This window comes from Canis lupus, chromosome 19, assembly GCF_003254725.2.
Source record: "Canis lupus dingo isolate Sandy chromosome 19, ASM325472v2, whole genome shotgun sequence".
NCBI lineage: Eukaryota > Metazoa > Chordata > Mammalia > Carnivora > Canidae > Canis > Canis lupus.
The window spans coordinates 19,550,851-19,563,927 of NC_064261.1; the positions used below are offsets into that span (position 1 = coordinate 19,550,851).

A 13,077-nucleotide genomic window follows, 5' to 3' on the forward strand; every position below is an offset into this window, starting at 1 on the left:
GAATGTCACCAGAAGAAAAAAGATATTGTCTACCTTCCCTTTCCTCTTCCACATCATGAATACAGGCTCCATTTGTTGTCATGACTAGAGGATTCCAGACTCTCCTGACTCACAGTTTCTTTCATCTGCAGACCCATTCTGAAGAGAGACCATTCCAATGTGAGGAATGTAAAGCTTTGTTCCGAACCCCATTTTCTTTGCAGAGACACCTGCTCATACATAACAGTAAGTCACAATACAAGCAGTTGAGGAGAAACTGAATGATCTCAAACTTCATTCTTATAACTTTTGAGAATCTAGACATTATAGAAGTGGACCCATATGTAGTTATGTGATCTGCTTTTGCATATAAAAGGGCTGGTAATTCTGCCTTTTGCCTTTTCTTCCTTTATTGTTACTTTATTTTCCTATATTAAGATAACTCATTTTATCAGACATTTTGTTTTATATTAGTTCTTTCCACTGTTTAAAGTTTGTATATAAAATCTTGTCTTATGTTCAGTAAGGTATCTTTGAAATTTGTTCTGAAATAGACATTTTTGTTCCCTTTTAAATAAAATGATTAAGGAAACATATCTGACCCTTTAAAATATGCAGATGTCTGGCATGATTTTATTAGTTCACAGACTTTTAAAGTTGAAAAGATCAGAGTGCACATCTAATTTAACCTATTAATTGAGGGGAATAGAGAAAATTGAGACTCAGATAAACACGGTGACATACACAGGGTTCTAGCTCTGGAGGTAACATCCAGGTTCCGATAGGTGCTTTTCCTAATACTATACACTGCCTTTGGCTTCTTACTTCTTTTGGCAAGAGCATTTCTTTTATTTTGGGGTTGAGTTGTACACATACTCACCATGCAAATTTGTGAGGCAGTTACACTCGGAGCTATATTTAGAATACCACACCTTATACCCACATCATGGCAGGATACTTTCCATCACTTTATTTCAGAGAACATGCTATTGCTAAGCTGAGTTTTAAAATGGGTTCTGTGTTCGGATATTGAAGTAACCGGACATTTGCTACATTACTGTATCTAAAATTAAAGAAAAATGGCATAATGTTGGTAATATTTGTATTTACTGCTTTTGAGATGTTTAATCAGTAGAATATCTTCGGAAACAAGGTTACTACTGCTGATTAAATTTTTAATATTTCTGAGGAATGCAAAACAATTAATCAGTTGTGACAACTGTATAGATAAGATAGTATCTTGGAAGAAATTTTCTCTGGTACAGTAGAAGTTCTAAAATTCAAAATAACAAAAATATTAAAGTTTCAAAAAGTGCTGAGTGGTAATGATCATGACAAAATGCATCTTTTCCTACAAAGGAGATATTGTTAGGGTCTTGCCATCCTACATTTTACCTTAAAGCTCTGGAGAATTTTCAACACCACTTTCTATTTCCTTATTAAAGACAGATATGCATTTGAGAAATAAAATTTGTCATGTAACAGCAGGAACTTCCATCTCATTTTGCTATCATTTGATTAAGAAAAACAATCATTATGAGATGAATGGATTTTAGAATAGGGATTGGGACAATGAGCCTCATTCATACTATTAAGATTCCTGTGGCCAAATTGGGCCTAATGCTCCGGAAGTTTTTCTTTGGATAGATGAAATTTTATTTTCAATAACAGCAAGAAATTTTTATTATAAGGAATCTACTACTTTTGTTTTCTGCTAATTCTCGTAAACTTGAGACATAGGATGAAGCAGCAGTGTAGACTGTGCCTCTCCATTCTGTATATAATATAATGTTGATCAGCACATTAATCAAAGGCTTTCTGAAGCTGCACCAAGACAGTTGGCTGGAAAATCAGCTTTGTAATTGAGTAAGTGGGCTATTGAAGGTAAAGTTAAATATCAGATAAGGCTAGTGAGCTAAAAAGATGGGAAAAAACAGTAGTGGGCAGAATAAGACAAAATATTAGATGTTACCTTACACAATATAAAAATTATAACGTGTTTAGCTTCAAAACATGCAGGCTATTTTAGAAATTTATATCAGCACTCTGGCTCAAAATATGAAGAATAACTTGTCATAATTATTTTGGAAAATATTGCTATTTTCTAACACACTGAACACCAAAAAGCAGGTTACTAGCTAGCTTCTTGGTTTTAAGATAGGAAAAATCCTATCTTTAATCCTATGTTTATTTCTTTAAGGCAAAGAAATCTGATAACATCAGATAAAATCTCATCAAAGTTAAAAAATTCTGATAAGCTTAAAACAAAGAAATCTGGAATTAAAATTTGAAAGAAGGTAAGGACTCCCTTGGTATAGCTTAATGAGGTCTTTGTATAGGAATCAGTACTTTGATTCATGTGATAGTTTAATGGAAATGCTTTGGTAGGAGAAATCTTGAAGGATTGCTTTTTTGTTTTGTTTTTGTTTTCTAATTAATTTTAAAGATTTATTTATTTTGAAGGGGTGGGGGAGAGGGAGATGGAGTGGAAGGGAATCCTAAACAGAACCCCCACTGAGTGCAGAGGCCTAATCAGGGGCTTGATCCCAGGACCCTGAGATCATGACCTGAACCAAGACCAAGAGTCTGACATTTAACCGACCGTGCAGCCCAGGCACTCCTTGTTTTTGTTTTTTAATTTCTTTTCGGCCCTGAGTTGTTTTGGTATTATTTATAGTCATATATTGTTGACATTCTCTTTTACTCTCACTTATTATACATATTATACAAATAAAGTATTTAAATACATCTAAGAAGATATATAAAGTAGGTTATAGCAACTAGCAACTAGCAACAAAAGTGCACAAAGGCAACATATAAACATAGCACTCAGAATCTACACAGTTTGTGCATGGTTTGGATGTGACTTTGTTCCAAGCATCAGATTTCAACAGAGCTTTCAAATATTTTAAGTTAAAGATTCATAATTCTGTTTTTGAAGGGTAATTTGTCTTTTTCTTTTTTTTTCCTTTTTCCTTCTTTTGTCCTTCCTTCCTTAAATTTGGTATGAAGAAATAATAGGATCTTCATGTTTCTAAATCTATGCTAGTTATAATGGAGGGAAATTAGCAGAGTTTGGTTGAAAGTGAGGTAGTCTCTTATTTCATTGTAGAAAGTTATATTTGTCTTAGTGAATATAATATGTGAATCTATGCTAATATCATTGTTCTTTAAAAAAGGAAAATATATTCAAATACTAGTCTGTCTTACTTATATAATCATGTACTACATGCATTTTATAACTTCCTGAGAGATAAAACTGTCTTCTAATTGTACATATTTATCACTTAAAATGTATTTAAAATAGATGAGTGAAGGTTAGACTTTAAGAAGACCTGTAAGGGTAGCATTATATAAAAGTTTAAAAAAAAATGCCATACCAGACATCCCCTAAACATAGTTTGTGGAGTTGCTTTCTCTGCAGTCCTATGCTATAGAATGAGAACAAGGTGAAAACCCTCACAGTTACCCAGGGGCGTAGGGGGTAGAAAAGGATAGTTGCCCCAATCCAGCTGTGTCTCTGAGAGGCAGCCCCCCAACCTGTGTGAGAGCCTGGAAGTTAAACCCTTCCCCAGTGAATAAAAAATTAGCAGACCAAGGACCATGTTAAGGAGTCCCTAGTCCAACTTCCTGAGATAGTGCTGAGGAAGGAAGGGATGTTGTAGCCCTCTTGGCCTAAAGGGGGGCTCACCCATATCTGTGTGCCCTCAGGGGCTTCCCTCCCCATTTTGCTTCTTATGACCCTGTCTGCCTGTCCCTGTCCCTTAAAGGCCATAAGAGTTGTGGTGGGTGTGAGGAGAGTTTAGGATCCACCCCAAAGGCCATTTACTCTGCCTGACAGAAGCCTTTTGTCACCACAAGAATCTACTTACTTCAGACCTGACACCCTGCCTTAGAAATATATACTTTTAAAGAAAGTTCATTGTTTCCTTTAGGAAATTAGCTAATTGAGTCTCCACATTTTCCAGTTAAAGAGGCTGAGAACATAAGAAAGTTAAAACACTTCCCACTGGTCACAGAATGAATTAGCAAATATGGAATCAAAAGATGTGAAAAATTACCTTTTCTGGTTATGATAAATTGTTAGTAATAAAGCTAATGTTTTGGAGGAAAGCCACTATATCTGGTACCCATTAGAGGGAGTTAACATCACCCTGCTATTGCATCTGATCTTTCTCTTGTTTGACTTTTTCATTTCTAAGGTGAGAGGACTTTCAAGTGCCATCACTGTGATGCTACCTTTAAAAGAAAAGATACCTTAAATGTTCATGTCCAGGTGGTCCATGAAAGACACAAGAAATACAGATGTGAGCTGTGTAATAAGGCATTTGTTACACCTTCAGTGCTTAGAAGTCATAAGAAAGTAAGTAGAAGCCTTCTGTGAGTTTGAATGGATTATATCCCTCAGCAATATGGGCATGATACTGTGCATTATCCTGTGATAATCAATTTTATATTAATTAATCAACATATTTACTCAAAATGACAAATAAGGGATGCATGATTTATATGAGCTCTTCAGAAAGTGTTGTTCTTTATAGTTTTTCAGAAGAGCTATATAATTGGGATGAAAGTGAACCTAGATTTAGGTGTGGATTTTGCATAGCCCTGAGCTATGATGATAGATGGGTTGTATAAAGTAGTCAATGCGGAGGAGCTTGTCAATTTTTGTACACTTTTGGATTCATGTGGAGTTTTATTTTAAAAATGAGTAGTGCCTTAATTTTATTTTTCAGAGCTAATTCAGATATTCATTGACAAGTTATTAGACTGACCTCTTTTCTAGTATTGGAATGGTTCTTCATCTTGGAACTCTAGGACTCAGGGAAGTTCCTAGTATAGAAGAGGGACTTGATAAGTATCTGCTTCACTCAAATAAAATGATGTTCTTCCTTATGTTGTTTGGGAGATAATCTTTTTGCATTATGCTCATTACTTTAGGCAAATCAGGAGGTTATCTTTATTTGCATTGTAAGTACATTTTAAGTGTGTTTTCAAAAATAGCAAAATTCATAGTGTAACAAACACCATTAAAGGTTTTAATGTGGGCTTTAGAAATGACTGTGAAGTGTAATAGATTCTGCCACTTAGTGTATACTGCTGAGTGATTATGAAGAAGTGACTCCTGCTACAATGTGACTTTTATTTTGGTACCTACCTGTAGTAATAGCTGGGCCAAAGGACTGATTTGAGGAACTTTTTTTTTTTTTTAATTCGATTTGAGGAACTTTCTATTCTCATGTCTTTAATGATAATTGTCTTCTTTTTTCAAATTTCATGGGAAGATAGTCTTTCAGATCTCTTTGCTTGAACTACTTTTCTGCATGAATTTAATAAATTTGTGTCACATTTTAATTGTGGGAAAAAATAATACATTTTCAAAGGAGATTGATAGTCATTTATCCACAATCACAGATTGTCATAGAGGACATTTTGGAGAGCATTGATCATTTTTGTTCATACATTTATCCAGCATTATGGTTGTAGTAATCTGTTTTCATGCTTTATCTATATTTAAGATATTTTACTATTGTACCTTAAATGTCTTTTAAAACCATTGAACCAAATTCCCATACCTAATAATAAGCTGCATTTTTGAATTAAACTAAAGAGCATCTTAATTCTTTTCATTAATGTCGACTTAATGTTGTTTAGTTTGGAACTTATATTCCTGACCAGGAACTTAGGTCATGTAAGTCAGCAATGAAATACTTATGTAACAGCAAAAGAAATTCTGTGGGTTGTATAAAGATACTGTAAATAAATAGGTAGTTGCTTGTTTGGAATATCCAATGTTGTAATAATAGATATATGCAATTTCTAAACAATCTTATACTAATCAAGAAAAAACTGTTGTATTTTGCTGCTTTTGTCAGGGAATGAGAAGAGTATAGGTCTGCTATATGTTAAAATGTTATACCATTTCCTTTAAAATGAGCCATAATGGGGAACAGGGGAGTAACGGCTCTTACTGTAAAGAATGTATAACTGTTTTAAATAAGAACTTGTAGTGAAAATGGAAAGTTAAGTGCTTGCCAAATGCAGAATCAAGGAGATGTCTGTTGTAGCCAGTGTCATTGGCTAGTGTGGCAATTGGTTAGACTATATTTCTTAAACTTGAATATAATGTGAATCATTTTCAATGGAAAAATATTTAAAAGGACACTGATGTTGACTAAGGCATTTGGTTTATAATTCTTTTAAGAATGACAAATATAATAGTGTATATTCAAATACAAATTATAATTCAAATATGAAAAATTTCAAATTCAGTACCAGTAAGGCTGTGAAACTAATTATATCAAAGTTAGCAATTAATTTAATATGGAGAATATTTTGCCAAATTGCTTGCTTTCTGAGATTGTCAGGTGATGAGGTAACTGCCCTACCCCTTTTGCTCTATGCCAGCCTGTGTGTTCCTTCTGGGAACACATTACTGAAAAAAAAAAGAAGCCTTTCCTCTTTTTTATACATTAGCCCATGGCAGTGCCAGTAATTTGCCCAAAAACTATGCAAACACAGGCCCTGGTAACTGTTTTGTGGTGGTAACCCATATGATCCACTGTGTACTTTTATTGACGTGTAGGTCATCATTGAAAAAAATATTAAAAATAGGGGATCCCTGGGTGGCTCAGTGGTTTAACACCTGCCTTTGGCCCAGGGTGTGATCCTGGAGACCTGAGATCGAGTCCAATATCGGGCTCCCTGCGTGGAGCCTGCTTCTCCCTCTGCCTGTGTCTCTGCCTCTCTCTTTCTCTCTGTGTGTGTGTCTCTCATGAATAAATAAAATAAAATAAAATAATATTAAAAATAGTCTCATGGAGAATGTGCAGATATCTGAAGTAATTTCTTTTTTCTCCCTTCTTTTTACCTTCTCCTAAGTTTGAAAAACAATGGGACTTGAAAAGTAGCTCTGACCCCTCATTTATTGGAATGACCTATTTTGACGGTGGTAGAATAATTGGTCTCCTCATGAGATTGTGAGATAAGTTTTAAAAGCTCCATCTGCCTCCTCTTTTGGGAAAGGTCACTCTTTTCTTTGAACTAACATTCTGTCAAAATTCACTTTTGATGATACAGATTCACCTATCCTTGTGTGGTTGCTTTATGCTGACATTAGAGGTATGTTGAGGGCAAAGATGTTCTTTCAAATTGACTACTCAATTAACACCGGCTAATTTTAAAAATCAAATCAAATATATATTTCTTTTTGCTTTGCAGTAAAATCAATCCAGTCAGGCAGGCATAATGCAAATAACAGATTACTTTATTGAGATTAATTCTGTTCTCAAGAGTTAAATACACACAAAGAATGTGGAAAATGCTTCTAAGGAAGTGTTTCTTGGCAGCAGTCAAGGGCAGCTGTAACCCCATTTTGATTATGTGGTTTTGCCAGCATATACTGGTTTTGTGTAACTTAATCATTTTTACTTGGGGGCTCCATAAAGGCTTAAAAAGTAAACTGCAGAATTATTTTCAAATTAGCACTAATTCATGATTCTAAGGTTTGGGGCTTTTTTTTTTTTTTTTTTTTTTTAACCAGTGGGAATATTCATGATAAATTGTTTAAAATCTCATTGTGATATTAAATCATTTTAATGAAACATAATCCTGGAAAAAAAGGATTTACCATTGTCAGAGGCACTTAATCATCTTTACCTAAATCTTTATATTTATCCTGAACCCTTTTTATTCCTTTCCATTTAGACACATACAGGAGAAAAGGAGAAAATCTGCCCTTACTGTGGCCAGAAATTTGCCAGCAGTGGTACACTGAGAGTTCATATCCGTAGCCACACAGGTATGTAGATTGTAGTTGGTGATGAAAACAACTTAAATAAATCAAATTATTTTAAGATAAGGAATATTGTAATGTTACAAAATATCTCACAGATTAAGAATTAATCTTGGCTCTTTTCCTTAAAATTTTATAGAATCCAGTTTCTTACTTTAGAAACCTTTATTTAAAATTTATTTAAAGTTTAATTTCCCAAGACAAGTTAGCTATCTGAAATGGAAATAATTTGCTAATGTTTAATTGTGATATAATTGTGATTTACTGTATATTCTATTCTAATGAAGAAATAGGGAATAGCAGTTTCACTTTTTATAGAAGGCTAAGTACCTCCTCTTAAAATTCTTTCCTATAACTGGCATCAAATGTGTCTTTTTTAAACTTAAAAAGTCCTTGGAATATTGCTTGAATACTGTAGAACTTTATTGGATGCGAGTGTGATGCCACCATAATGTCCAGTATGCCATGGATTGCTTCCTAAAAGATTCCCTTCCTTTCCTACGACTTTTTGTTCAATTTCTCCCATGAAAGAGGGTTGTGCCCTAATGAAGAATGAAGACAACTAAATATTCATTTTTAAAAATTTAACTGACATAGTTGACATAATACTAGTTTCAGGTATACAAATAGTGGTTTGATAATTATTTATATTATAAAAAGTTCACCATGAAAAGTATAGGATAAGTCTAGTTACCATTTGTCACTATATAGTCATTACAATATTATTGACTATATTCCCTATGCTGTACTTTTCATCCCATGACTTATTTTGTGACTGAGGTTTGTACCCCTGAGTCTTCTTCTCTTATTTCACCCATCTCCTCACCGCCTTCTTCTCTGGTGATCACTAGTTAGTTCTCTATATTAATGAGTCTGTTTCTCTTTTTGTTGTTGTTGGTATTTGTTCATTTGTTTTTTAGATTCCACATATAAGTGAAACCATATATTTGTCTTTCTCTGACTTACTTTACTTAGCATAATACCCTCTAGGTCTATCCAAACTGTTGTGAATGGCAAGGAATTATTCTTTTTTCTGGCTAATAATATTCCATTGTGTATATATGCCACATTTTCTTTACCCATTTATCTATCAACAGATACTTTCATTGCATTGCCTCTGTATTTTGTCTCATGTAAATAAATAATGCTGCAATAAACATAGAGGTGCATACTTTGTTTTGAATTACTGTTTTTTCTTCTTTGGGTAATACCCAGAAGTACAATTACTGGATCATAGTTATAATCATTTATCACAAGTACTTCCATTTTTAGTTTTTTGAGGAACCTCTATACTATTTTCCAGTGAGGCTGCATTCCCACTAAGAATGTACAAGGGCTCCCCTTTTTCCACATTCTCACTACTACTTGTCATTTCTAGTCTTTCTGTTACTAGCCGTTCTGATTGATGTGAAATGTTATCTCATTGTGGTTTTGATTCGCATTTCCCTGATGAATAGTAATGTTGAGCATCTTTTCATGTGTCTGTTGGCCATCTGTATGTCTTCTTCGAAATAAGATCTGTTCAGGTTTTCTGCACATTTTTTTCATTGGATTACTTGTTGCTTTGGTCTTGAGTTGTACGAGTTCTTTACATATTTTGGATGTTAATCCCTTACTGGGTATATCATTTGCAAATATCTTTAAACAATTAAATATTCTTGAAAGAATCTTGTCTGGATTTTATCTATTGTGCAGAAAAATACTTGAAGAGACTTGAAAAAAAGTGTTTATATTGATAGCCAGATTATTTTACCTGGATCTTCATGATTTTCAGTAGCTGGACATTATATGGTAAAAGGTAACTGGATTACATTGCTAAAGCTTCCTGTTTTTAAAAGTCATAGTATTTGACTTTATGATTATATCCCTAGTACTTCACAGAGTAGACATCTAGCCTGGTAACTATTTTGTGATGATGAAATTGTAGTTTAAATAGGTCAAAGAATAAAAGTACAATTATTATGCATAGATGGAGGAAAGGACAGCAGTGGAACTTAATTTCTTATTCTGGAAATTTTTTAGCTAAAGCTAAAAGACATAACATCAAAGTAGTATTTGTTAACTTAAGTAGCCTCTTAAAAACTTTTAAATAAAACCTATAACCAAGAATATATCAAACGTTATACATGATGGCTGTAGAATAATGGGTGCCCTAAAGAAAGAAAAAGGAGGTCTTGCTTAGAAGTAGCCAGGGAAAGTGCAGTTTGGGGAACAAAAACAGAATCAGAGAACAACAAAAATAAAAGCGAGAAGCAAAAGGAAAAAAGTGGTAGAGAGCCATGTGGAGGGCAGGTGAACTTAAAATCATGCCAGAAGCTTAGCACTGTGACCTGATTACACTGAAGAAACCAGTAATAGATATAACTTCTTATGTTATTGTTTTCTCCTCTTCTTCTGTTTTCCATTTCTTATAGGATATCATACTGAGAATTTTATGTTCAGTATCTCCCTTTCCTTTCTTTCAAAATCCTAAATCCTTGAATGTGCTGAAACTTTAATAATTTATAAATATAATCTTGAATGACCATTGATAAGGAGGTAATTACTATCATGTTGTCTGACATACTTTTCTTAGTGTATTACTCTTGGAAAAATGCATTTTTGATGGGAAAAAAACATTTGGGTGGCTATGTTCCTGATTAACCTGACCTTTCTTAATAAATGCTGAAAGGACAACTTGGTTGGAAAGATTATTTTCAGTGGTGTTTTAAATTCTGAACTATGTGTGTCTCACTAATTTCTTTCTTAAAATTAAACCATAAAGATCTCCAAGATAAACTTTCAAAAATTTAATTTACATTGTCACATCAAAAGTTGTCCTTGACGTTTTAAATTATTACTATCTTCCCTATTAGACATAAACCCAACTTGTGCTTAATTTTTAAGTCCAAAAAGAGATCACAGCCAGTAAATTTTGTTTGAAAAAGGAATATTATGGGATGCCGGTGTGGCTCAGCAGTTGAGTGTCTGCCTTTGGCTCAGGGCATGATCCCGGTCCAGGGATCAAATCCCACTTCAGGCTTCCTGTGAGGAGTCTGCTTCTCCCTCTGTCTACGTCTCTGCTTCTCTCTCATGAATAAATAAATAAAATATTTAAGGAAAAGAAAAAGGAATATTGTCCTGTTCCTTGAAGAGCTGCTAAAAAAAAAAGTAAGTAAAGCCTGTGTATCTAATATTGAAGAGATTGGTTAAAGAAATTATGGTATATCTATAAATTGGAATATTCTGTAGTCAATAAAAGCAGTATTATATATTAGTATATCATATATTAGTTCACATGAAAAGAAATAAGAAATACAAGTTACAAAAACAAAATGATATATTTTATAAAGATGAAACATTTATGTAAAAAGGTCTTAGAGGTTAAATACTAAATTATTAACTGTCGTTATTTCTTTGTATTATAAATAAGGATAATTTGAATTTTCTTCCTGATTTTCTTTTTTTTTTAAATTTATTTTTTATTGGTGTTCAATTTACTAACATACAGAATAACCCTCAGTGCCCGTCACCTATTCACTCCCACCCCCCGCCCTCCTCCCCTTCTACCACCTCCTAGTTCATTTCCCAGAGTTAGCAGTCTTTACTTTCTGTCTCCCTTTCTGATATTTCCCACACATTTCTTCTCCCTTCCCTTATATTCCCTTTCACTATTATTTATATTCCCCAAATGAATGAGAACATATAATGTTTGTCCTTCTCCGATTGACTTACTTCACTCAGCATAATACCCTCCAGTTCCATCCACGTTGAAGCAAATGGTGGGTATTTGTCATTTCTAATAGCTGAGTAATATTCCATTGTATACATAAACCACATCTTCTTTATCCATTCATCTTTCGATGGACACCGAGGCTCCTTCCACAGCTTGGCTATTGTGGCTATTGCTGCTATAAACATCGGGGTGCAGGTGTCCTGGCGTTTCATTGCATCTGTATCTTTGGGGTAAATCCCCAACAGTGCAATTGCTCGGTCGTAGGGCAGGTCTATTTTTAACTCTTTGAGGAACCTCCACACAGTTCTCCAGAGTGGCTGCACCAGTTCACATTCCCCCCAACAGTGTAAGAGGGTTCCCTTTTCTCCGCATCCTCTCCAACATTTGTGGTTTCCTGCCTTGTTAATTTTCCCCACTCTCACTGGTGTGAGGTGGTATCTCATTGTGGTTTTGATTTGTATTTCCCTGATGGCAAGTGATGCAGAGCATTTTCTCATGTGCGTGTTGGCCATGTCTATGTCTTCCTCTGTGAGATTTCTCTTCATGTCTTTTTCCCATTTCATGATTGGATTGTTTGTTTCTTTGGTGTTGAGTTTAAGAAGTTCTTTATAGATCTTGGAAACTAGCCCTTTATCTGATATGTCATTTGCAAATATCTTCTCCCATTCTGTAGGTTGTCTTTTAGTTTTGTTGACTGTATCCTTTGCTGTGTAAAAGCTTCTTATCTTGATGAAGTCCCAATAGTTCATTTTTGCTTTTGTTTCTTTTGCCTTCGTGGATGTTCTTGCAAGAAGTTACTGTGGCCGAGTTCAAAAAGGGTGTTGCCTGTGTTCTCCTCTAGGATTTTGATGGAATCTTGTCTCACATTTAGATCTTTCATCCATTTTGAGTTTATCTTTGTGTATGGTGAAAGAGAGTGGTCTAGTTTCATTCTTCTGCATGTGGATGTCCAATTTTCTCAGCACCATTTATTGAAGAGACTGTCTTTCTTCCCATGGATAGTCTTTCCTCCTTTATCGAATATTAGTTGACCATAAAGTTCAGGGTCCACTTCTGGGTTCTCTATTCTGTTCCACTGATCTATGTGTCTGTTTTTGTGCTGGTACCACACTGTCTTGATGACCACAACTTTGTAGTACAACCTGAAATCTGGCATTGTGATGCCCCCAGATATGGTTTTCTTTTTTAAAATTCCCCTGGCTATTCGGGGTCTTTTCTGATTGCACACAAATCTTAAAATAGTTTGTTCTAACTCTCTGAAGAAAGTCCATGGTATTTTGATAGGGATTGCATTAAACGTGTATATTGCCCTGGGTAACATTGACATTTTCACAATCTTAATTCTGCCAATCCATGAGCATGGAATATTTTTCCATCTCTTTGTGTCTTCCTCAATTTCTTTCAGAAGTGTTCTATAGTTTTGAGGGTATAGATCCTTTACCTCTTTGGTTAGGTTTATTCCTAGGTATCTTATGCTTTTGGGTGCAATTGTAAATGGGATTGACTCCTTAATTTCTCTTTCTTCAGTCTCATTTTTAGTGTATAGAAATGCCACTGATTTCTGGGCATTGATTTTGTATCCTGCCAC

The 13,077-nt window shown here is 34.4% G+C and overlaps 1 protein-coding gene across 9 annotated transcripts in view; it reads left to right on the forward strand.

Moving 5' to 3' along the window:
* The window catches only part of PRDM5 (PR/SET domain 5), a 200,146-nt gene that overhangs the window by 125,740 nt on the left and 61,329 nt on the right, over positions 1–13,077 (forward strand). For 5 of the 9 annotated variants that reach the window (XM_035702131.2, XM_035702130.2, XM_035702133.2 and 2 more), the window contains 4 exons: positions 132–225; positions 4,182–4,342; positions 7,060–7,101; positions 7,687–7,780. In XM_035702131.2, coding sequence (XP_035558024.1) covers positions 132–225; positions 4,182–4,342; positions 7,060–7,101; positions 7,687–7,780 — 391 coding nt within the window. The remainder of the gene's footprint in view (positions 1–131; positions 226–4,181; positions 4,343–7,059; positions 7,102–7,686; positions 7,781–13,077) is intronic. The other 4 variants (XM_049097195.1, XM_025420485.3, XM_025420488.3 and 1 more) reach the window with 1 other exon arrangement.